The sequence below is a fragment of the Geotrypetes seraphini genome, chromosome 5 (assembly GCF_902459505.1).
Source record: "Geotrypetes seraphini chromosome 5, aGeoSer1.1, whole genome shotgun sequence".
Taxonomy (NCBI): domain Eukaryota; kingdom Metazoa; phylum Chordata; class Amphibia; order Gymnophiona; family Dermophiidae; genus Geotrypetes; species Geotrypetes seraphini.
This window is the reverse complement of record NC_047088.1, coordinates 3,188,715-3,216,099: the sequence shown is the minus strand read 5'-3', so window position 1 is coordinate 3,216,099 and position 27,385 is coordinate 3,188,715. Positions and strand designations below refer to the sequence as shown.

The 27,385-nt window shown below is 39.3% G+C and overlaps 1 protein-coding gene across 1 annotated transcript in view; it reads right to left on the bottom strand.

Annotated features, from left to right (window-relative positions):
- MED12 (mediator complex subunit 12) overlaps positions 1-27,385 on the bottom strand; it is a 708,291-nt gene that overhangs the window by 358,719 nt on the left and 322,187 nt on the right. Inside the window, exon 23 of the mRNA XM_033943934.1 lies at positions 24,884-25,004. Within this exon, the coding sequence (XP_033799825.1) occupies positions 24,884-25,004 (121 nt within the window). The remainder of the gene's footprint in view (positions 1-24,883; positions 25,005-27,385) is intronic.

Here is a 27,385-nt window from a genome sequence, read left to right as displayed (position 1 = left end):
GAGTGGGTGCTCACCTGGGAAGTAGCGATCAAACAGTTTGGTTTGATATAACGGCTAAAGTGGAGGGCGGCCGCACAATACTAAAAGTCCTAGATTTCAAACGTACCAACTTTAATAAAATGGGAGAGTACCTGAAGAAAGAGCAATTAGAATGAGAGGACATAAGAGAAGTGGAAAAACAGTGGTCTAAGCTGAAAGGAGCTATAAAAATGGCTACGGAACTTTATGTGAAGAAACATGGTTCTCTAAACTAGTGGCGGAGAAAATAAAGGCAAAAGAGTTGGCGTTCTTGAAATATTAAAAAAAAAACAAGAAGAAGAAAACAGAAAGGACTACTGGGTGAAACTGAAAGAAGCCAAGAGGGAGATACGCCTGGCAAAAGTGCAGGCGGAAGAGCAAATGGCTAAAAATGTCAAAAAGGGAGACAAAAATTGGAGGAAGATGAAAAATGGAATTGCTAAACTAAAAGATCCTAGGAACCGATATATGGTGAGTGATAAGGAAAAAGCAAACGTGCTAAACAAATACTTCTGCTCTGTGTTCACGGAAGAAAAACCTGGAGAAGGACCGAGATTGTCTGGCAAAGTTACACAAGAAAATGGAGTAGATTCTGTGCCGTTCATGGAGGAAAGTGTTTATGAACAACTTGAAAAACTGAAGGTGGACAAAGCGATGGGGCCGGGCGGGATCCATCCCAGGATACTGAGGGAGCTCAGAGAGGTTCTGGCGGGTCCTATTAAAGACCTGTTCAACAACTCTCTGGAGATGGGAGTGGTTCCTGGGGACTGGAGAAGAGCGGATGTGGTCCCTATTCACAAAAGTGGTCACAGAGATGAAGCAGGAAACTACAGGTCGGTAAGCCTCACTTCGGTTGTTGGAAAAATAATGGAAGTGCTGCTGAAAGAAAGAATAGTGAACTTCCTAGAATCTAATGGGTTACATGGCTTTACTAAAGGTAAATTGTGCCAAACGAACCTGAATGAATTTTTTGATTGAGTGACCAGAGAACTGGATCAAAGACATATGCTAGATGTAATTTACTTAGATGAAGTTAGGACCCAAAGTGGAGAACTTGATTAGAAACTGGTTGACAGACAGATGCCAGAGGGTGGTGGTTAATGGAAATTGCTCGGAGGAAGGAAAGGTGAGTAGTAGAGTTCCTCAGAGTTCAGTGCTGGGGCCGATGCTGAAGGGTTAGAAGGAAAAGTTTGCCTTTTTGCAGATGATACCAAGATTTGTAACAGAGTAGATACTGAAGAGGGATTGGGAAACATGAAAAAGGATCTGCAAAAGTTAGAGGAATGCAACTAAAATTCAATGCAGAGTAATGCATTTGGGGATTAATAATCGGAAGGAGCCTTACATGCTAGGAGGAGAGAGGCTGATATGCACGGATGGGGAGAGGGACCTTGGGGTGATAGTGTCTGAAGATCTAAAGATGAAAAAACAGTGCGACAAGGAGGTGGCTGCTGCTAGAAGGATGCTGGGATGTATAAAGAGAGGTGTAACCAGTAGAAGAACGAAGGTGTTGATGCCTCTGTACAGGTCGTTAGTGAGGCCCCACTTGAAGTATTGTGCTCAATTTTGGAGACCGTATCTGGCGAAAGACACAAAAAGGCTTGAAGCGGTCCAGAGGAGGGCAACGATAATGATAGAACGTTTGCGACAAAAGATGTATGAGGAGAGACTGGAAGCCCTGAATATGTATACTTTAGAGGAAAGGAGGGACAGGGGAAATATGATTCAGACATTCAAATACTTGAAAGGTATTAATGTAGAACAAAATCTTTTCCAGAGAAAGGAAAATGGTAAAACCAGAGGACATAATTTGAGGTTGAGGGGTGGGAGACTCAAGAGTAATGTAAGGAAATTCTTATTTATAGAGAGGCTGGTGTATGCCTGGAATGTGCTCCCAAGGGAGGTGGTGGAGAGGAAAACAGTGACAGAGTTCAAAAAAGTGTGAGATGAACACAGAGGATCTAGAATCAGAAAATAATAGTAAATATTGAAGAACTAAGTCCAGTACTGGGCAGACTTGTATGGTCTGTATCTGTATATGGCAGTTTGGGGAGGATGGGCTGGGGAGGGCTTCAATGGTTGGGAGGTTGTAGATCAGGGATCTCAAAGTCCCTCCTTGAGGGCCGCAATCCAGTCGGGTTTTCAGGATTTCCCCAATGAATATACATTGAAAGTATTGCATAAAGATATATCTCATGCATATTCATTGGGGAAATCCTGAAAACCCGATTGGATTGCGGCCCTCAAGGAGGGACTTTGAGACCCCTGCTGTAGATGGACTGGAGTGAGCTTTGATGGAGACTTCAGTAGTTGGAACCTAGTAACAGTACCAAGCAGAGCTTTGGATTCTTGCCCATAAATAGCTAAGGAGAAGAAGAAAAAAAATAAAAAATAAAAACCCAACAAATTTTTAGATCAAATCAGGTTGGGCAGACTAGATGGGCCATTCGGGTCTTTATCTGCTGTCATCTACTATGTTATAATGTAATATAATAATATAATTTTGATTCACAATATCATAAGTTATTACACTTTATAGCACACTAGCAGGGCTCCTATGATGGTGTGCAGCTAAAAATATTGTGTTTTAGTCTTCATGCTTAAGCCTTTGGGCAGGTCTCCGGATTAGTATTGCTCGATTCAGGAAAAAAAATTTTGATTCGATTTGATTCAGCCCATTGAATTGATTTTTCGATTTGATTTTCCTGCCCAATTGGGTGGTTTGTTCCAAACATCCTGGTGGGTTTATTTTATAGCCTCTTCACCCCCTTTGCCCTCTCCTACCCACACTGGTCCTGTGGTGTAAACAAAATAAACAAACAAAAAATACTTTTCCTCTCTGTTAAATCCTAGCTCACGTTTACAGTCCAACACCAGCTCTGGAAGGATACACATTTCAAATCTGACATATTGTAATCACAAAACAGAAAATAAAATTATTTTTCCTACCTTTTGTTGTCTGGTCATTTTTCAAATCATGTTGGTCCCAGGCTCTGGTTGTCTTCTGATCAGGCTCTCCTTCTTTCTTCTTGCTCCATGCTAATCATCCATCTTCCATCTCTGTCCTCTCCTTCTGTTTCCCTTTCCCGGAGGTCTGGCATCTTTCCTTGTTTTCATCTCTATCCCAGCTGCGATGGACCCCACCATCCACCATCTCTCCTTTTCTCAACTATCCTTTCATCCAGCATATCTCTTCTGTGTCCCTGTCCCTATTCTCCTCTCCAGTAGTGTCCCCCTTGTGTCCCTGTTCCTATGCTCCCTCCATCTTATCTCTATTTCATGTCTCTCCCCATATCCCGCTTCTTCTTTCTCTCTTCCTTACCTCCTGTATCCCCTTCCCCAGGTACAGGTTTTCTGCTACTATCTCTCCTGCCATCCTGCACCCTGCCCACCTACTTTGGAGCAGTATCTGTCCCTCTTGTACCCTTCCCCTTGTGGTCTTGCATTTCTCTCTCCATTAGTCCAGCACCTTTCCTCTGCTTTCCTCTCCCTCTTTTTGGTTTGGTCTCTCTCTTCCCTTCACTTCACCCCAGGTCTGGCATCACCCCTCCCCTCTCTTACTCCTACCTCCTCCTCCCTCTGCACAGGCCTGCCTCCCCGCCACGAAGGCATTCTTCCTCCTCCTCCCTTTGCACAGGCCTGCCTCTTGCCGCGAAGGCATTCTTCCTCCTCCTCCCTCTGCACAGGCCTGCCTCCTGCCAAGAAGGCATTCTTCCTCCTCTTCCCCGCCGTGAAGGCCTGCTCCCCCCAAAAAGGCCTGCCCCTCCCACTGTGAAGGCACTCTTCCTCCTCCTCCCCACCACAAAGGCCTGCTCCCCCTGCGAAGGCCTGCCCCCCCCCCGCCGAAGGCACTCTTCCTCCTCCTCCCCACCGCAAAGGCCTGCTCCCCCCGCAATCCTGTATGTTCCCCCAGCTTCCCCGCACTTACTTTAAGCAGCTAATACAGCAGCTGTGGCATGTTCTCTCTGCCGCGATCCTGCCCCTGACGTCAGAGCAGGGACAGGAATGTAGCAGAGAGAACATGCCGCTGAGGACAACGGGCAGCTGCAGGGATCGCTATAGCACCAGCGATCCTGCAGGCTGCTGTATTAGCCTTAAGGTAAGAATGTGTATGCTGGGGGAAGATGCAGGCCTTTCTGAATGACCCTCTCCCCTCAAGCAGGAGCAGCAGTGGACGACCACCAAGAGGCAGTGCTTCAGCTCCTGCTTTAGGAAGGCACGGGGGAAGGGTCAGTCATCGAATCGGGAGGCCGATTTTTTAAAAAACTGAATCAATTCGAATCGGGCAGCACTACTCCAGATTCATTCTATCAAGCTTATCACCTCACACTGAGGGCTTGCTTTCATCTTTTTAGTTATATTTAATTATTTTTTTATGGTCGGTTCTCTCAATTGTGTATAGCCAAGAAATTTTTGCCCCTATCATGTTTTCCCTTATGGCAAATACATTTTTGTGTCTTTCGAAGTACCATTGTGTTTATTGAATTGTTAGAATTCAAATGGGAGCAAGTCTCTCCATTTCTCCTCTTAGGCTACTCAATGAAACTCCCAGAAAAGAAGAAAGGGATCGGGACTTGTATACCGCCTTTTTGTATTTACACAACCACATTCAAAGTGGTTTATATATATATACACAGTGTTCTCCCCAGGGCCTTTTAGCCGGGCGCTCCGCCCAGCTAATTTAGATGACCGCCTGGCGAATCCTGATGCTGTCGCCGATGTTTTTTCCTGGGCTGACTCGCTGCCGAAAATTTTGTTTGATGCTTTTTTTTTTTTTTGCCAGCATGCTTTTAGTTGCTTCAGGCCTTCCTCGTTGCCGGGTACTGCCTAATTTCTGTTTCCGCAAAGGCAGGACCCGGCAGCGAGGAAGGCCCGCAGCAAGTTGTAAGCTTCCCTCCGGGGTTCTAACGTGTGCGTGCCGGCTTCCCTTCTCTTCCCTCCGAAACCGTAAGTTACATCCCATGGGGGGGGGGGAGAGAAGAGAAGGGAAGCCGGCACACACACATTAGAGCCCCGGAGGGAAGCTTACAACTTGCTGCGGGCCTTCCTCGCTGCCGGGTCCTGCCTTCGTGGAAACAGAAAGTAGGCAGGACCCGGCAATGAGGAAGGCCTGAAGAAAGTAAAAGCAGCAAGTTTAGTGGTATACCATTTGAGAAAAACAAACACACGGAAATTGGATCCGATTTTGCTTGCTCTTTTAAAGCTCTGATCCAAGCAACCTTGGTGCCTATTGTGGAAGATAAAGTGGTCAGCCAGGAAGAATGAAATCAAGTTCAAGTTTAGTCAAGCTGTGATTTGAACTTTATAGGCATTTGTTTTTCATCCCTTAACTGGCAGGCAGAAGGATGCTCCATTTATTAATCTTGCAAAGTCTGACACAGGAAAAGCTAGAAGTGCTTCAGGATTTAACGAACTTGGGGTGTACAAATCCACTTAATGCAGAAATTACAGTAAAACCAAATCACTTTTCTCTTCTATTTCACTGCAGCTCTATGAGATTTTTCGAGCTAATGTTCTTTTGCACTTAGCTATAGTCAAATGATGGATAGGAATGGGTTTATTTCATTTAAGCTAAGGGAAAACAATACAGTGTTCTCTCTAGGGCCTTTTAGCTGGGCGGTCCGCCCAGGTAATTTAGATGACCGCCCAGCTATCATCCGCTCCTGAATTCTGCTGCTGCCGCCGCTGCTTAACATTTTAAAAAAAAAAACTGGCTTGGAGAACTTATGCTCCGGGGGCTAACGTGTGCTTGTACCGGCTTCCCTTCTCTTCCCTCTGAAACCGGAAGTTATGTCGGGGGGTGGGGGAGAGAGAAGGGAAGCCGGCACGCACAGGTTAGAGCCCCGTTCGCAGGTTAAGACAGAAGACAGGTCAGTAAAGCTTGCGATCTGCTCTTCTTGCTGCCAGATCCTGCCTACTTTCTGTTTCCGCAAAGACAGGACCCGGCAGCATTTCTCCCAATATGTCGAGCTTGAGCCGATCAGCCTTCCTCTCCCCGATGTCAATTCTGCCGTCGGAGAGGAAGTTCTGGCCAGCGGAACTTCCTCTCCGACGGCAGAATTGACGTCGGGGAGAGGAATGCTGGTCGGCCTGAAGCAGGGAGAGTTTGGGCGGCGGCGGGCAGCTTTGGGGGCCTGTTATCCAATGGCAGTGGCAGTGGCTTGGGGGAGGGCAGGGAGGGAGAAGGAAAGAAAGAAAGAGGGCAGGCAGGGAGACAGAAGGAAAGAAGAGAAACAGAAAAAAAGAAAGGGGGCATGAAGAGAGAAAGAAAGAGAGGGCAGGGAGAGAGGAAGAAAAAGTTGGGGGGATGAAGTCAGAAGGAGAGGAAGCATACAGGCTAAAAGAAGAGAAGAAAGATTGGATGCACAGTCAGAAGAAGAAAGTGCAACCAGAGACTCATGAAATCACCAAACAAGGTAGGAAAAATGATTTTATTTTAAATTTAGTGATCAAAATGTATCTGAATTTATATCTGCTGTCTATATTTTACACTATGGTCCCCTTTTACTAAACCGTAATAGAGGTTTTTAGCGCAGGGAGCCTATGAGCGTTGAGAGCAACGCTGGGCATTTAGCGCAGCTCCCTGTGCTAAAAACTGCTATCGTGGTTTAGTAAAAAGGGAGGGGGGTATTTGTCTGTTTTTGTATGGTTGTTAGTGAGGTGACAGTGCATAGTCATCTGCTTTGACCTCTTTGAAAAAACCCCGAAATAGGAATGATAATTAGCATTTTCTCTGCGTACAGTGTGCTTTGTGTTTTTAAAAAAATTTTATTGTTGGTAGATCATTTTGACTTGGTCATTTTAAAAGAGCTCGCAAGCCCAAAAGTGTGGGCACCCCTGCTCTAGAACATCGTTCCTTAGTTTTATCAAGTGGTGCGGTGAGGGGCCAGCACTTTACATCTTATCTTTTACCTCATTCTTTTTCTCCTCATGTACAGCACGTTTCATTTTTCTGGCACTAACAGTACTACGGGTGCCTTATGCTACTTTCACTACCACTTGCAGTCAGATTCGGCATTTTATCATGGTTTTGGTTTTTTATTTAGTTTTTCACCAGTATTTTCATTTATTTATTAAAGCAGCATTTTTTTTAACAGCCCGATGCCCCTCCTCTATCAGTGTGCATTCAATCCACTGCCGACACTTTTTTGGTGCCTCTTTCAACGGATCAAATATCATAGCCCCACTGTCGCGTGTTCACATTTATTCTGCGTACGAGTTTATCTCATCAGTGCAGAGACCTTTTCGGTAAGTCCATTTTACTCTCCCTTTTTTACTTTCCTGAGTGCTGTGGTTTTATTCTTTGGTTTTAATAGAAGCTCATTTGAACAATAATTTAGATCTATCCCAGGTTTCACTTTTCATCTACCCGGTCGGCTTGTCTTTGAGCTACTATCGGCTTAAGTTTTCAAGATACACTCTGTATTATCAGCTGTTCATTTCCCATACGTTTACTTTTGCCCTGTTTAGGTCTATATAGTCTAGGCATACTGTTTGTAACCAGCCATTATTTTAAGTATGTATATGCCCTATTTTAGGGGAGGGGGGTTAAGTTCTTTTAGCATGTTATTTCATTAATTCTAAGTTCAGTGTTACAATATGTTGTTCTTGGTTTTTAGTTTACACATTATTTATTCTTTTCTATGACATGTTCGCATCGCAATTTTACTCAAAAGTATAAATAGGTATCCATATTTCCATTCAAGTTCTGGTTTTGGCTCCAGTATTTGTCACTTCCGACCACCAGGTCTGGCTATCCGTTACTGTCTCATATTTTAAAGACTCACTCGTTATAATTAGCGGTGATCCGCATGTCTCTTCATAATGGACATGTCCGATTTTAGCATTTGGATCTTAGTAATATGTGTTTGGTCTTTTCTGATTTCCTTTCTATAGTCTGCTTTTCGTCTGGAGCCTTTTGAGTTTAGAATTATATTTTATGAAATATTTTTGTGGTTATAATTGTATGACATGTCTAAATCGGTCAAGTTATCCATTCTTTTATTATTTTTTGTCCCCTCATAAAGTGGCAGACCACCCCGGGTGCCAGCCCTAGGGGGGTACACAGCCGGCTGGATCCAGAACCTCCCAAGCTGCTCTAAATGGCACCTGCACCTCAGCACCACTTATTCCGAAGCAGAGTCAGCAGCCGCACTGAAGTGCAGGAAGGTCCCGCGATGAATGCATTTGCCACCTCTGCCTCCGGAAGACGTAAGTGACGTCGGAAGGGGTGGACCGGCAGCTGCAGTCATTGCGGAACCTTGCCGCAACTCCCTGCGTCTGCCGTCCCACCCCCTCCAACGTCACTTACATTTTCCAGAGGCAACAGAAGCAGTCATCATGGGACCTTTCTGGATTGGTAGTGGAGGGAGAAAAAGGGGGTCAGGGTGGCATGGAAGGGTGGTGGAGGGAGAGAAAGAGGGCAGATGCTGATGGAATTGGTGTGCAGGGGAAGGAGAGAGAGACATAAGGGGGAAGGATACTGGATGGAACTGGGTTGGAGGGAAAGAAAGGAGGCAGATGCTGATGGAAGTGGGGGAAAGGGAGAGGAGAGAGTGAAATGCCAGACCATCGGGGTGTGGTAGAGGGAAGGAAGAAGAGGAGATGCCAGAACATTGGAGGAGGGAAGGGAAGAAGATGGATGCCAGAATAATAGGAGTGAAGGGAGAGATGGAAGGGGAATACAAGGAGAGAAGATGCCATATAGAAGGGGCAGAGAGAGGGTAGACAGTGGATGAAAGGAAGAGAGTGACAAGACTATGAGGAAAGCAGAAACCAGAGAAGACAATGTAGAAAAAAATTCTATATATTTATTTTTTTGCTTTAGGGGAGATGCATTGCTGTTTCTGTGGTGTTGCATTGTATGCAGAGTCCAGCTTCTTGGTGGTTCAATTTAACCTATGTCTACGTATTTCTATTTTATCCCCCCTTTTACAAAACTGTAGAGCGGTTTTTAGCATCGGCCATGGTGGTAATTGCTTAGAATTCTATGAGAGTCTGAACTGTTACCACCATGGCTAAAAACCATATTATGGTTTTGTAAAAGGGAGAGGTGTTAGTTTGTGATTACATATTCCATACTAGGCGAAGGTATTTTCTGTGTTGTGTGTGTTCAAAAGACATGGTTTAGGCGAAGGTATTTTCTGTGTTCTGTGTGTTCAAAAGACATGGTTTTCAGTTAGGATTGACTGTGTAGGATTGATCTGTACTAGTCTGGCTTGTTTAGTTTTACAATGGGTGTATTGATGTACTGCTCACTGCAATATGTAAGATGTTGCCTTTTCCTTGTGTGATGTGTGGATTGTTACTAAAAATCATGTTTTTCATACAGATGGGGGGGTGTCAAAATACGATCGGCCTCGGGTGTCACATATGTTAGGTACGCCACTGCCTTCATAGTTTATATCTAATCCACAAGCCTGCTTTTAGGACCTACAGGGTATGTATCCCTCTGATTCATGACAAATTTCACTTCTCATGTTATCTTATCCATTCTTTTTATTATACAACTGCCCAGATAAGCATCATTCTTTGACGTGATTGGACCTTGAAAACTAATGGCAACAGTGTTCTCCCCAGAAATTTTTTCCAGCCATGAAAAACATTTGCTGCATTTAGTGTGCCACAAAAAACATTTGCTCCGTTTAGTGTGCCGGAGTTAAAAAAGTTTGAGAGACGCTGCTCTATACCATTTGAAAGAGGGCAAATATCTAATTATTCACTTCTAGAAATTAGATACTTCTTAAATTTAATAAAAATATTATGGAAGAAGTGTCAAACCTTAAGAAAGGCAGTTCTTAATTCTCAGTATAGTTTGGAATTCCTGTGCTTTCAGGCGGATTTCTTGGGTCACCAAGCCGCACAATGGTATAAATTGTTATATGGATATTTGAATAAAAAACAAAGAACTGGTCTTAGAGACATTTGGAGCATTGAGCTTGGGCATCAAATTTCTGCCTTTCAATGGTCACATTTTTGGTCTTGGAGAATAAAAACTACAAGGGCAGCATCTATGAGATAGACTTGGTTTTTTTTGTTGCATAGAGCTTTATGGACCCCAGTTCGTTTACAGAAGTTAGATAGTTCCAGATCTAATAGATGCTGGCATTGTGGTTTAGAAGTTGGGACATTAGATCATTTGATATTTTTCTGTCCCTATATAAATGCCTTTTGGAAGTTAATTTGGCCCCAAATTAATTCATTGTTAGAAAATCATGTTGCCCTTTCATATGATACTATATTATTTGGTACTTCAATGAGATTTAAAAGCCAAATTTCAGTGAATAATAATAAACTTTTATTAATATTAACAGGGGTTGCCATTCAGCAGATTACAGGGAATTGGAAAGATTATACTAAATTAAATTATACTTTTTGGTGGAATTCAGTGTGCCATATTTATAAGATGGAAAGGGTATTTGCTCTGCAACAAGGTAATTATAATAAGTTTAAAAAGATTTGGGGGCCATTGACGATTTATTCTGGTGATCAGACATCTTAAACACCTAAATATTGGACAAGATAAGGGGGGGTGGGATTATGAAGGATAATAATTGATAATTGTTATTTATTAGTATATGGGTGGGAGGGGTGGGCTTCTTATATAATTATTTATTTGGAATATTACAAATAAGAATGTCAAGTGATTAATTAAGATATTTATGAATGATTGTTGTACACTTGTAATTTTTGTTTATATTTCTTTATTAATTTTCAATTTAAATCAAGCTAACCACTTGTACAGAAAGCAATAGTCATAATAACAAATAATCATAAGGTAATTAACATCCAATAAAGAAACATTATTTAACTATTTATGCTCAAGTCCTCCTACTGGATCCAAGTTTTAAATTTAGCGAAAAATTAAAATAACAGAAAATTTTTTTAGCAAGATGCTAAAAGCAGAAGCACTGAAGAAATGAGGTTTCTTAATTATATTAGGGTTCAAGATAATCCTCCATCCAGATGAGACATAGCTACAAAAGTTGTCAATTGAGATGGCTCAAAGAATACATATTTAACAGAACGGTAACACACTATACATTTACATGGGTGTCTCAAATAAAAGGTAGCCCCCAGAGAAGTAACCCCAGGTTTCAAAAGAAGAAATTCACGGCGACGCTTCTGTGTCTCCCTTGTAAGATCAGGAAACATCTGTACTTTACAACCAAGAAAAATTTTTTGTCTATTTTTAAAGTAAAGTCTTAATAACCATGTTTTATCTAACGGAAGCGCCACAGTTAAAATCAAAGTTGCTGGTGATACCAAGTCTTTATCAGATGTCTCCAACAATTCTGAAACATTTAAAGTTTGTTGACCCAGTTCTTTTTGTTGATTTACAGAAACTTTCATCGGCAAATAATAAACACGTGTGAATGGTGGTAGCATTTCTTCTGATACTTCTAGGATTTCCATCAAGTATCTCTTAAGCATTTCTCTTGGATTTACCATTTCTAATTTAGGAAAGTTAGTTAGCCTTAAGTTATTACTACGAGAATTGTTCTCAAGCATTTCAACTTTCCTTCTCAAATTGGTGTTGTCTTTAATTAAAGTCTCTTGAAGTTGTTTAGATGTAAGTATTTCCTTTTCAATTTTCTGAATAGATGCATCTGAATCAGACAATTCTTTCCTTAAATCTTTAAGTTCCTTTGTATGTTTTATAATTTTCCCTTCCAGATATTGAAATTTAGGCGTAGTAGACTTTACAAAACCAGCAATTAAGTCCCATAATGAATCTAAGGTTACAACTTCAGGTTTAACCAAAGAAATTGAAGTTTGTAAAATAGTAGAGTGCTCACCATTCTGTGGAGATTCTTCGAGGCTTGTCTCCTGGATTTTGCCCCCTTGTAAAGTTGGATTCTCCTCAGGTATATTTGTTAGAGCTCCTTGAATATGAGCCCCAACCTCCAAAACTTCTCCCAGATTTAGTCTTGCCTCTGAGGGAGAGAACGCCACCAACTCCGGGGTTTCCCCGCCCCTGGGAGAACTGGTAACCTGAGGTTGTGGGGGCGGCACCCTTGCATTGGGGCTCAGCGTAACATCATGCCCTGGAGGAACAGCTACGGGTTCGCCTCCCTGTGCCCTCAGCGGGCCGCCTTCCGACGCCCGGGAAATCTCCTGCACTCGCCTCAAGAGCCGCTCAATATTGCCCAGAGAGGGAACCTCGGGACGCCGCAAGACAGCAGCAGCGCTCCGTCCTCTTCTCTTGGGCATAATTGTAAGTAAGAAAAAACCCCTTACAAGGTTCAATAAAAGGAATTTCTTTGATTTATGAGCAGGTCCGACGCAAGCAACTCAGCGCGTCTGACTCGTAGCAGCCATCTTGGATCTACTGGTAATTTTTGAAAATTAATAAAGATGGGGCGTGGCTTGGAGCGCGCACGATATGGCAGCCTAACTACAGCGCTCCCGTATCCAGGCAACAAACGGAACAAAATTAAAACTTCTACTTTTTCAAATCGCTAAAAAAAATACACTAAACAACGTCGGAGATGGCGAATATAAAGCAGGGGAAAGCTGAAAAACCTTCAACATCGGGAATATCAGCAAAAAGAACAAAAGTCACTCCCCTGTCACCATCGAGTGTGCCGTTCCCGATGGAGACTGAAGAAATCACTGAAAAGGCTGATATAATGACTGAACTGTTTAAAATAAAACTTATGCTGACTGAAAACTCCAATAAAATATCGGAAGTAAAAGAAGAGCTTCTTAACATGAAACAAGAAATCCAAACTGAGAGACTGAGAATGACAGTGCTGGAAGAAAAAGTGGAGAGGTTTGAATCTTTCACACAGGAATATGACAAAGATAAAAAAGAAATAGCAGCTTTAAAAAATCAAATGGTGGACATGGAAAACCGTGGAAAAAGAAAGAACATAAGAATTTTGGGGCTGGCTGAAAATATTGAAGGAGAAGATCCTGTACAATTCCTAGAAAATTTGTTACCTAAACTACTTCAGCTCAACTCAAAATGGCCGTTAGAAATTGAAAGAGCCCACAGAATCCCCACAAGAAAGCCAGTAAACCAAGCTGCTCCAAGACCTTTGATATTCAAGGTATTACGGTATCAACAAGCTCAAGAAATATTAAAAATGGCAAAAGCAAATAAAAACTTGAATTATAAAGGATCAAAACTGATTTTAGTACCGGATTTTGCTAAATATACTGCTAACATAAGAAAACAATTCCTCACATACAGACAGCAGCTGAAAGAAAAGGGATACATATATGGAATATATTATCCATCCACTATGAGAGTATCCAGTGGAAATAAATCCATATATTTTCAAGACCCGGCAAAACTGAAAGAATTTCTGACACAAAAAGATCCTAAGTTTATATAAATAACAGAACAATTCAGCTGAAGAAAGAAGAAAGAAGAAAGAAGAAAGAAGATGGAAAAAAAAAAAGGGAAAATAAAGAAGATTATTAAAAGAAATGTTATCAAATGGAAATATAATTTATTGAAATAATGGATGCAATAATATAACAATATTTAAAAATTAGCATCCACAATCATTAATATCATTAATTATTATTAATATTATTAAAAAAAAAAAAAAAAATATATATATTATTATTATCAAAATATAATAAATTAATTATTAAAAAAAATATATATATATATATAAAATACAAGTTTTAATCAAAATAGATAATAAATTCTATTATATAGCATATTAAATTATTATGATAAAGGATTAATGAAATGATTTACAATGAAATTATCATTAAAATATTGAAAGGAAAAATTTATAATTGTTATATTGAGAATAAGATTTAAAAATGAAATATATTAATTATTATAAAAACAATATTTTAACACTGTATAAGAAAATTATAATTTTATGAAATATATACAAGAAATAATTGATTATTGACAGAAATACTGACATAAAATGTATATTTTAATCAAATATTCATTCAAATTAATTCAGTATGAATATGATCTATGAAAACGATTGAAATGCATTATTATTAAGATCAATATTATATATTTATTTAATATTGGATATATTTAAGTTATATGAAGATATAGATATAGATATATATAGAGAATAAGAGCTATATTTGAAATATGTTTATTTATTAGAAATATTATATTACAAGTATGCATGATATTGAATTTAATTTTATAATTCAAATATATTTAATTCTCAGTAAATATATAAAATTTTATAGATTAAATGAATATAATTTTTAATAATATAAGGGTGGAAGTATATAGAATGTATTGAATTCAGAAATATATTTTAAATAATATAATGTATTATATTGAGAATAAGATTTAAAAATGAAATATATTAATTATTATAAAAACAATATTTTAACACTGTATAAGAAAATTATAATTTTATGAAATATATACAAGAAATAATTGATTATTGACAGAAATACTGACATAAAATCTATATTTTAATCAAATATTCATTCAAATTAATTCAGTATGAATATGATCTATGAAAACGATTGAAATGCATTATTATTAAGATCAATATTATATATTTATTTAATACTGGATATATTTAAGTTATATGACGATATAGATATAGATATATATAGAGAATAAGAGCTATATTTGAAATATGTTTATGTATTAGAAATATTATATTACAAGTATGCATGATATTGAATTTAATTTTATAATTCAAATATATTTAATTCTCAGTAAATATATAAAATTTTATAGATTAAATGAATATAATTTTTAATAATATAAGGGTGGAAGTATATAGAATGTATTGAATTCAGAAATATATTTTAAATAATATAATGTATTATTAGTTGCCTGGAGATGGAGATGTAGGTTTTGCATGACCAATGCGTGTTCCAAATCAGAATAAGATAATGGGTGGGAGGGGAGGGAAAATAATGGGTGGGTTAGGGGAAAAATTTTCAATGAAGGTGCTAGGAGCTAATCATGTAAACAATCATAGAATATTGAATAAGTATAATTATTAATCAGATGGATCTAAAAATGTATTCGCTGAATGTCAATGGTTTAAATCATCCTATTAAGAAAAAGAAATTATTATCGTTCCTTAAAAATCAAAATGCGGATATTTATTTTATTCAAGAAACTCATCTTTCGGAAATTGAATCAAAAAAATTATCTGGAGGTTTTATTTCTAAATGTTTATTTGCACCGGCTTTAAAGAAAAAAGCTGGAGTGGCTGTTCTAATAAATAAAAAATGTAATGCAGATTTTAAATTAATTAATTATGATCCCTTAGGAAGATGGGTGCATGTCGAAATGGTTCTGGGAAATACTACCCTGAATTTATTCAATTTATATGCTCCTAATACGAATCAAATGGAGTTTTTTAAACAAATTCAACAATTGCTCTTACCACTGGCTACATCTAATTTAATAGTAGCAGGGGATTTCAATGCTGTAATGGATCCGATATTGGATAAAAAACCAAGTAAAGTTATGAAATCATTAGGCTTAGATAATTTGATACTATCTTGTGATTTAGTAGATATATGGCGAATTCTTCATTTTAATGATCAGGAATTTTCTTTTTGTTCTCAGGTCCATAAATCTTTTTCACGAATTGACTATATATTTGTTTCTAATAATATAGCGCAGCGTGTCTTAAAAGCAGTAATTGATCCCATTATAATTTCAGATCATGCTGGTGTGTGGATTAATCTTCAAAATTATGATGCTGAAAACTCTGATTTAATTTGGAGATTTAATAATGATTTATTAGCGGATTCAAAATTTCTTGAAGATTTCAAAATAAAAATGCAAGAATTCTTTCAATTTAATGAATCAGATGATATTAATGTTGAGATCTTATGGGATGCTTTTAAAGCAACTATGAGAGGAAATATTATTTCATATTCAACATTTATTAACAAACAAAAAAAAAAAACAATTTATTGAGATGGGAAAGCAAATTAAATTATTAGAAAATAAATTAATTGAGAAATGGGAAAATAATACATTACAAGAATTATTAAAATTAAAAGTTAAATACAATGAAATTTCTTCTCAAATTGTGAGGAAAGACATTTTCAACAAACAAGTACAATATTATGGAAATTCAAATAAAGCTGGTAAATTATTAGCAAACTTTCTAAAAGCAAAGAAAAGAAAATCTAAAATTATTGCAATTAAAGATACAAAAGGTAACACACATACCAACACAAAAGATATTATAACACAATTTCTTGATTTTTATAAAGAATTATATACTTCCAATTCTTATAAAAATAAAGAACAAGACGGATTAACTTTTTTAAATTCATATAGTGGACCAAATATTCCAGATCATATAAAAGGAAGTTTAGAAGAACCTATATCTTTAAAAGAATTAGAAACAGCATTGAAGTCTCTTAGAGTTGGATCCGCTCCAGGTGGAGATGGGTATACTGTTGAATTTTATAAATTTTTTCAAAATATCATATTACCACATCTGTTAAATTTATATCAATATCAAATAAAGAATGGAAAAATTTCTGGTACTATGGCAGAATCGATAATTATAGTCTTACCAAAACCAAACAAAGATCCTACTCTGGTTTCAAATTACAGGCCTATTTCATTATTGAATGTGGATAACAAATTAATGGCTAAAGTATTAGCATTAAGATTGGCAAAAGCTCTCCCTTTCATTATTGATGTACATCAAACAGGATTTATTGCTAAAAGACATTCATCAAATAATACTAGATTAGCATTCCACTCATTAAATTTAGCAAAAAATATAAATGATCCAGTTTTTTTAATATCTTTAGATGCAGAAAAAGCTTTTGACAGAGTGGAATGGAATTTTATATACCAAGCTTTACAATGGTTTGGTATAGGATCCGGTTTTATTGAAATGATTCAGACATTGTATAGCTCTCCTGGAGCAAGATTATATATTAATAATAATTTATCAAATAGATTTAACTTGCACAGGGGAGTTAGACAGGGATGCCCTCTGTCTCCTTTACTTTTTGATATTGTCCTAGAACCTTTATTAATTGCAATAAACAAAACTAAGGAGATAGAGGGAATATCATTTAACAATTTTGAATTTAAAATATCTGCATATGCAGATGATATATTATTATATTTAAGAAAACCGGAAACTACTATTCCATGTATACTTAATTTAATAGAAACATATGGTACTTTTTCTGGATATAAAATTAATTGGAACAAATCTGAAATTCTCCCAATAAATGTTCATTGTACCAAAGGATTATTTGACCCATATTCATTTATTTGGAAAGAGGATGGAATAAAATACTTAGGAATTATGATCAAAAATACAATTGAAGACACAGTCAAAGAGAATGAAAAACTTTTATTGAAAAAAATAACAGAAATGTGTGAGCAATGGAATCCATTACATCTTTCTTGGTGGGGAAGAATTCAAACAATTAAAATGATGATATTGCCTGTGGTTTGTTACCAAATGAGTATGATTCCAATATTTTTTCAGGGGTCATTTTATAAAAAACTTAACAATGTTCTTACAAAATTTGTTTGGTGTGGGAAAAGACCAAGAATCGCTTTAGTATCATTACAAAGACCAATTATGGAAGGGGGGGTAAATTTTCCAAATTTTTATAGGTATCATCAAGCCTATATCTTAAGACAGGGTATGTATTGGATCCTCCCAGACCTTTTAGAAAATGTACCAGATTGGCTGTATTTAGAATGGCGGCTCCTGTTCCCTTTATATCCAGAACAGTTAATAACTATAACAATGCCTAAAAGATACAAAGACCACAGAATATTATTTGACACTTGGAAAACATTGAGATATATTAGTAATCTATCACCTGAACCTATTGCTAAATCTCTAAATCAATCAATATGGATAAACTCCAGGATCAGAATTGGCGGATTTAAAATCGTCTGGAAACAATGGATAAATGCAGGAATAAGAACATTGAATGATATCATATCAGAAGGTTCACTGCTTAGTTTTTCACAATTGCAAAATAAATTTGGATTAAATAAATCACAATATTTTAAATGGATGCAATTGAAGCAGGCCATTCAGGTAGGGTTCCCTGAATGGAAAAATCTAAATAATCAATATAGTCTACAGGTTCTATGTTTCCAGACGGATTTGTTGGGTCACCAAGCCGCAAAATGGTACAAATTGATATATGGATTTTTAAATAAAAAAAAGAAAACAGGTCTTAGGGATATTTGGAGTATTGAGATAGGTCAGACAATTTCTGAATCTCAATGGCCACGATTTTGGTCCTGGAGATTAAGATCTACAAGGTCAGCATCTATGAATCAAACATGGTTATTTTTATTACATAGAGTATTCTGGACCCCAACGCGCCTGCAAAAAATAGATAGTACTAGATCTAATAGATGCTGGCATTGTAAATTGGAAATAGGGACGTTAGATCATTTAATCTTTTTTTGTCCCTTTGTAAACGCATTTTGGAATTTAATTTGGCCCCAAATTAATAAGTTACTAGAGAATCACGTAGGACTCTCGTATGACACCATATTATTTGGTACTGCAATGAGAACTAAGAGTCCGATTTCAGCAAATAATAATAAGCTATTACTAATACTAACAGGAGTCGCCATGCAACAAATTACTCAAAATTGGAAAGATTACACCAAATTAAATTATACGTTCTGGTGGAATTCTGTTTGTCATATTTATAAAATGGAAAAAATAATAGCGTTACAACAGGGAAATCATCTTAATTTTAACAAAATTTGGCAACCATTGACAAAATATTCTAATGATTAGTTCTTAGCACAATGATAAATAATTATATATGAATGGGGTGGGATTTGACTAAATAATGGAAATATACTATATAAAAAGGGGATGGGAATTATATTTTATATGCTAATGTATAATCTTTATCATATTATATTTTAAATACGATGTATTATTAATGATAATATTTTAAATATGTTAAAAAACTTTATTGTATATTATATTACTCAAATATTGTAAGAATGGAAAACTTATAAATAAAAATTTAAAAAAAAAAAAAAAAAAAAGAAAATTAATAAAGATTTTTTTTAAAAAAAGAAAGGCAGTCATATTGAGCACTGGAAAATAACTAATAATAATTAACTAATACAAATAGTACACATTTAGGACTCCTTTTACTAAGCTGTGATAGCGGTTTTACCGCGTGCTTTGCTCGCGCAGAATTGCCGCACGTGCTAAGACGCTAACGTCAGCATTGAGCTGGCGTTAGTTCTAGCCGTGTAGCGTGGCAATTTTGGACGGTTCTCTCCCAGGTTCCATTAAAGGATGGTAGCATATAGCCTTAGATTCAGGCACCTTGCAGTTACAGCAGCCATAGAGCTGACATAACTAAGCATGTCCAGTTGTGGCAAGAGCTTGTGTAATTCATAATATGTATAACATGAAAACAAGCCCATTCCCCACCCACATGTCTATCCCCTTTCTGTTTGTGCAGCATAGCACTTATACTGTATGTGCTGTTATAGAAAAGTGCTTAACGTGTGAATGTGCATAAGTGCATATTCGCAGGCACTTAGTTTTATGGTTTACGGTTTATTCTATCGATGTACCACTTTTCAATCCAATACAAAACCAAGGAAAGAGAACTCAAAAACTTATAGGAAAATGGACATGTACATGGTGTCGGGAAAAAGAAAATGGGGCCCCCAATATTTTTCCTAATAACCCCAAAACAAATGTACTATTATAAAAAAAATTATTCCTATTATTAAGATGCTATAAAAACTGGATGATCCTTGTTTTCAAAATGACATCATTCAGGAAGTGACCATTAAGATCTGTTTTGCAAAATGGCATTTAACGAAGAAGTTGCAATTAAATTTTTGCAACAAAATAAGACATACGGCCAAAAGAGGGAAATTCTATAAATGGCATCCCGATTGTAGGCGGTGGTTTGGTGTTCTACCACTGTCTAACCAGGCAATTGGGACGCAGGTTAAAAAAAACACCCCAAGACAGGCAGCCTACAGTTTAGGCATTTTCACAAGCCTAGGGAGGCGCGCAGGGCCGCTTAAGCTTGCCCAAGGCTAGGCTTAGGCGTGGTTTCATCTAGAAGTGGCCTTAGGTAAGCTTAGGCTTTCTTAGGCATCTCCCTAGTGCCACAATAGGCACCTGAAATATAGGCTTCCTTTCTCTTCTCTCCCCCCCCCCCCCCCCCCACGGGACGTAACTTCTGGTTTTGGAGGGAAGAGAAGGGAAGCCGGCATGCACACGTTAGAGCCCCGGAGGGAAGCTTACAACTTGCTGCTTTTACTTGCTTCGGGCCTTCCTCACTGCCAGGTCCTGCCTTTGCGGAAACAGAAAGTAGGCAGGACCCAGCAACGAGGAAGGCCTGAAGCAAGTAAAAGCAGCAAGTTGTAAGCTTCCCTCCGTCACTGACCTATGGAAGATAGGTCAGCGATGGAGGGAAGCTTACAACTTGCCTAGCGACTCTGCCGATGGGTGTGTGAGCTGGGAGGGATGGGAAGAGAAATGCTGCTGCTGCACCAAATGGGGGAGGGGAAGGGGAAGAGAAATGCTCTGCTGCTGCACCCATTTTTTGGGGAAGGGAAGAGAAATGTTGCTGCTTCACCCAATTTTTGGGGGGAGGGGGAAGAGAAAAGCTGGGGCACCCAATTGGGGGGGAAGAGAAGTGCTTCTGCTGCTGCACCCAATTGAGGAGGAGGGAGGGGAAGAGAAGTACTGCAGCAGCACCCAATTGGGGAGGGGGAGGGGGAAGAGAAGTGCTGCTGCAGCAGCACCCAATTGGGGAGAGAGAGGGGAGAAGGAAGACTAGGGAAGGGAGAGGAGAGGCAAGAGATGCCAAGACTATGGGAGGGAGGGAAAGGAAAGAAGCTGCCAGACCATGGAGGGGGGGAGAGATGTCAGCGCATATGGGGGGAGGGGGAGGAGGGAGATGCCAGGGCATGGGGCAGAGAAGGGAAGGAGATAGAGATGCCAGACTATGGGGTGGAGTGGGAAGGAAGGAAGGAAAGGAGAAGAGAGAGATGCCAGAGCATAGGGGAGGGGGTGAAGCTGAAATGAATCATGTACAAAGGAAAGGGCACAGGATATACAGTTTATTGAAGGGACATAGAAAGAGGGAAGATGCTATATGGAACAGAGAGAGGGCGGACACTGGATGGAAAGGGCAGAGAGGGTGGACAGTGGATGCAAGGGGCAGAGAGAGGGTGGACAGTAGACGGAAGGGGTAGAGAGACAGAGGGCAGAGGCTGGATGGAAGGAGCAAAGAGAGGACAGATGTTGCATGGAAGGAAGTGAGACAACCACTAAATAGAAAGAAGAGAGTTAAGAGAAGATGATTAAAGCAGAAACGACAAAAGGTAGAAAAATTTTTTTTGTTGCTTTACGTAGAATCAAGTAGTATTGTAACTGTATTGATTAAAGTTTATAAATAGGAAATGGAAATAAGGCAGTGTTTTGGGGACTAAACCCCTTTCCTTAGGTCAGGACAGGATACCATAACAGCAGGGGCCCCGAATGCTTGATTGCAATCGACCAGTAGATCGCAAAGGCAATGTGAGTTGATCGCGTTGCCTTTGCAATCTTTTTCTTTCTGCCTCCCCGAGCCAGGCCAGGCACGTACAAGCGCCGGACTCACAAGACTTCACCTCCGACGTGAACTCTGACGTCGGAGAGGAAGTTCTGGGTCAGCCAATCGCTGCCTGGCTGGCCTGGAACTTCCTCTCCGACATTAGAATTGACGCCAGAGGTGAAGTCTTGTGAGTCCGGTGCTTGTACGTGCCTGGCCTGGCTCGGGGAAGCAGCAGGGAGAAATCGGTGTGATGGTTTAAGGGGTAGGGAAAGAATCGGGGAAGTGGAGAAATCGGCACGATGGCTTGGGGGGCAGGGGGAGAAAGACAGGCAGGCAGGGGGGAGAGAGAAAGAAAGAGAGACAGAAAGAAAAGGGGAGGGCAGAAAGAAAGAAATATTGGATTTACAGTCAGAAGAAGGAAGTGCAACCAGAGACTCATGAAATCACCAGACAAAAAGGTAGGAGAAATGATTTTATTTTCAATTTAGTGATCAAAATGTGTCTGTTTTGAGAATTTATATCTGCTGTCTATATTTTGCACTATGGCCCCCTTTTACTAAACCACAATAGCGGATTTTAGCACAGGGAGCCTATGAGCATCGAGAGCAGCGCAGGGCATTCAGCGTATCTCCCTGCGCTAAAAACCACTATTGTGGTTTAGTAAAAAGGGAGGGGGTATATTTGTCTATTTTTGTATAGTTGTTCCTGAGGTGACATTGCATAAAGTCATCTGCCTTGACCTTTTTGAAAACTCACAGAATATAAATGATAATTAACATTTTCTCTGCATACTGTGTGCTTTGTGTTTTTTAAAATTTAATTGTTGGTAGATCTTTTTGACTTGGTCATTTTAAAAGTAGCTCGCAAGCCCAAAAAGTGTGGGCACTCCTGCTGTAGAGCCATTTCTTGTATTGACTGGATGAGCTATATTTATCTTTTTTTTTAAGTTGTTTAAATTCATGCAGAACTAAATGACTAGATTGAACCTAATGACTTCATTAACGCATTTCCCTTTTTAAAACCTCTATACCATTTGAAAGAGGACAAATATCTAATTATTCCCTTCTAGAATAGTATACTTCTTAAATTTAGTAAAAATATTCTTTTTTTTTTATAAATCTTTATTGATTTTTACATCTTACAACAAATGTATCAATAAATTAACAATTGAAAATAAATACATCACTTGAATTTCTGTCATATTTAAGAATAATACATAAAATTTAACCCCTTCCCTCCCAACCCTACCATAACATATGCAGTCAAATGTATCCTATGAAAAATTCTTTTTTATTGATCCAAACATTTAATAAAATTCAAAATTCCCTCCCTCCCATCCCATCACTTGTATCGTACTTGTAATGGAAAATTGTATCTATTCATTACAATCATTTGTCAATGGCCCCCATATCTCTTTAAATTTTTTATAATTCCCTTTTTGTATGGCTATTGTTCTCTCCATCTTATAGATGTGACACAATGAGTTCCACCAAAAACTGTAATTAAGCCTACTCCAATTTTTCCAATTTTGAATGATATGTTGTATGGTGACTCCCAATGATGTGCACTAAAATAGTGTCATCCAACTCATCTGATAATGTGAAGATCTTGGTGTCAGGTCAAAAGCGTGCCGGGACAAAGGCGCGTGCAGACAATTGAGCGCAGCGCGGAGGCGCACGCCGCAGAAAATTACTGTTTTTAGGGCTCCGACGGGGGGGCGTGGGAGGGAACCCCCCCACTTTACTTAATAGAGATTGTGCCGCATTGTGGGGGCATTGTGGGGGTTGTAACCCCCCACATTTTACTGAAAACTTCACTTTTTCCCTATTTTTAGGGAAAAAGTTAAGTTTACAGTAAAATGTGGGGGGTTACAACCCCCCAAACCCCCCACAATGCCGGCGCGATCTCTATTAAGTAAACTGGGGGGGCTCCCCAACAAAAACCCCCGTCGGAGCCCCTAAAAACAGTAATTTTCTTCGGCGCACGCCTACATCTTGTGCTCAGTTGTCGGCGCGCGCCTTTGTCTTTCGCGGTGTTGTCTATGAACCGAAGATCTTTATTTCTCCAATATCGCAATGATACATTCAATGACTCGACATGTACATGTTTCGGCCAACAGGCCTGCCTCAGGAGTCTTAAGGATCACGAATGACGATATGAAGAATACTGCCACCCACGTGGATTTAACCAAAATTCAGAAAAAGAAAGTAATGTCTCGTTGAACTCAACTCAACTAGAGCCAAAGCGTCTCACGCAGTTTTGAGACTCCTGAGGCAGGCCTGTTGGCCAAAACATGTACATGTCGAGTCATTGGGTCATTGAATGTATCATTGCGATACTGGAGGAATAAAGATCTTCACAATATCAGATGAGTTGGAGGACAGTATTTTAGTGCACATCATTCTGATTTGGACAATTCCATTTTTTGTTTTCTTGCATTTGTGTTTGTGGTTTTGTTTTCCCCTGGTTTGTTCTTTCTGTATAGTGACTCCTGTCATAATGAATAAAAACTTATTATTGTTTGATGAAATTTGGCTCTTTGTTCTCATTGACATACCAAATAGAATCGTGTCATACGACAAAGCCACAGGATTCTCTAATAAACAATTTCTTTAGGTCCAGATTGATTACCAAAAGGTCAAGATATTCTGGCACAAGTGTCAAACCTTAAAAAAGGAAGTCATATTGAGCACTGGAAAATAATAATAATTAACTAATAAAAATAGTACACTTTAAGGGCTCCTTTTACTAAGTTGCGATAGTGGTTTTAGCGTGCGCTTAGCACGCAGAATTGCTACGCGCGCTAGATGCTAATGCCCACATTGAGCTGGTGTTAGTTTTTCCATGTAGCGCGGGGGGGTTGCGCGTGCTAAAAATGCTAGCACACCTTAGTAAAAGGGGGTTAATTTTCCCCACCACCAAATTTCCCCATCCCACCCCACCCGACTGCTTTTTCATGGCACCCGACTGGAAAAAATTTCTGGGGAGAACACTGATACAGGTCCTTATTTTGTACCTGGGGCAATGGAGGATTAAGTGATTTGCCCAGGATCACAAGGAGCAGCCCAGGGATGCGATCCCACAGCCTCTGGGTACAGAGGCAGCAACTCTACCACTAGGCCACAACTCACCTATTCTTCTATTATTCCATCCAAAGTCTAACATGGAAAAAGGCCATTTGAAGGGGATCCAGGGGGAAGGTGGGGCAGTCCTGAATTTAACCTGTAATTGCAATTTAAACATGGAGCTATCTAATCACTATAGCCAAGTGGGAAATTGTTGCATCTTGCTAAGAGTGTGAGAGAAGAATTCAGAGTCACAAGTTGTACATTCAATGGAAGAGACTCACCAGCATTCAGCAGAGAAGGAATGGCAGCACTACGGATCAGATCCTCCAGCAGTAAACACTGGCGTGCTATGAGAATAGCCACAAAGGTAGCTAGGGAGTCATGGAAGGACAGGTCACTCACCTGGATGATCAAAAACATCAGAGAAGTAAAACAAGAACAACACAAAAACAAGAAAAAAAATAAAGCCAATAACCTAACTCTCAGGGTCTGCCCTCTAGAAGCATTCTCCTGCCAATGACTTTCAATTTACATGCTTTCGTTACAACTAAGTGCAATCATTCCCCAGGATGACCAATGGCTTTTCTAAGCTTGCACAGGACCTCTTCAATCATACCTTCTCCACGCTAGTACATAGACCTGGATCCTGCGCTTTCCTCCCTGTGTTTGATGCTGCTTCTTGTCTATTTTCTTTTCCCTTCCCCATAAAACTAAAAAAGCATAGCTAGTTCCAGTTCCCTCCCACTGCCATTGAAGTTGACTTTGTAGCCACATATTTGCCATGGCAGATCAGTCACTAAAGGGACAAAAATGGTCCCATGAAGAGCAAAGATGAATGTCACAAACATTCATGCAGTCTGCTATTTCAGCCTAACAACCTGACCATGACATCCCTAACAGCACACACTACAATCTCCCAGAACCTTATATAGAAATAAAACTAAACATAAAGGAAATAAGGTGATACCTCTTTTTTAGGACTAACTTAATGCATTTTTTATTAGCTTCTAAAGATAACACTTCTTCTTCAGATCAGAAATACCAAATGTTGACCAATGTTTTATTTTATTTCTATATATTATCATCTAAAAGTGGACTAACGTGGCTACCACACCCTTTTTACCCAGGCCCTTCAAAATTAATGCCCTGAGGTCACTATCTGGAAAGACACATCTTTCTAAGTACCTTGTGCTAGAGAGATAAGGCAAAGGTTCTGAGAAGCCCTCTCTCAAAAGTCAGTTTAAAAAAGGAGAAATTAGGTTCTTATCTGCTAATTTATTTCTTTTAGTCTCTCTAGACCGGTACAGTTCCTGACTGATGGGTAATAGCTCACTGTGACCAGCAGGTGGAGACTGAGACCAAACTTTAGTTGTAGTATATTAGCTGAAGCTCCCACACATAAACCAGTCTGCCAAATAGCCAAGTAGAACTAAGAAAAAACTAATATACAACAGTAATAACACTTCGAACAGGAGAAAAAAACAACAAACATATAGTAACACTGTTGGAAAATGCATAGAACCAAAACCCTGCAGTAAAATGTCCCCACAGCTCACCAGCTACGCCAGCTGAGCCATAGTCGCTGTTCTTGTATCTCCCCGGTCCTAGAAAAATACTAGAACCCACAGAAAAGCAAAATCTTCACGCGAACAAAAAACGCAGACAGACAGATAAGGTGGGGAACTGAACCGGTCTAGAGAGACTAAAAGAAAGAAACCTAGCAGGTAAAAATCTAATTTCTCCTTCAATGTCACTCTCTAAACCAGCACAGTTCATGACTGATGGTCGTACCAAAGCAGTACTCATCAAGGGTGGGACCCCCGAAGGGCCGATACCAGAACCTGCTCACTGAACATCACGTTCCAATGCGCCTGAACGTCCACAACAGAAGACTCAGCCCAAGAAACTGCTTGACCCCAAGTGGAATGAGCCTTGAGAAATTCCGTAACAGGCTTTTTCTGAAGAAGGTATGCGGAAGCAATGGTCTCCTTAATCCACCGTGCAATAGTAGCCTTGGAAGCGCCATCCCCCTTATGAGGACCTGCCAAAAGGACATAAAAGATGATCTGACTTCTGGAACTCCTGGGCCTGCTGAAAATATGAGCAAAGGACCCGACAGATATTCAACTTACGCAACTGCTTCTGCTCCGAAGAGCCCTCCCGATCATCCAAAACTGGGAGGAATACGGATTGGTTGACATGAAAAGGCGCAATTACCTTTGGCAAAAATGAAGGAACAGGACGCAGCACAATGCACTACAGAGAAAACTCCAGAAAGGGAGGCCTACAAGAAAATGCCAGCAGCTTAGAAACACGCCTCACAGATGTAATAGCCACCAAAAAGACCGCATTAAGAGTAAGGTCCTTCAATGAGCAGGCACCTAAAGGCTCAAAAGGTGGGCACACCAGCATGGACAAGACCAGATTAAAATCCCAAGATGGAACAGACAGTCGAACAAGGGACCTAAACAATTTGGCCACCTGCAAAAAACGAACCACATACAGAATAGACATTAAACGCTGACCCTGTAACAACCCACAAAAGACAGACAAAGCCGCAAGCTGAAGAGAAGACCAAGCCAGTCCCCTGTCCAGGCCATCCTGCAAGAACTCCAAGATGGTAGGCAGAGAAGTGCGAAAAGAGACCACCCCATGCACAGTACAGCACTCCCCAACAATACGTCAAACGTGCACATAAGCCCGAGACCCCAAGAGAGAGGAGATCACTTTATCTGAATAACTTTTCTGACCTAGGCATGCCCTTTCAAGAGCCAAGTCGTAAG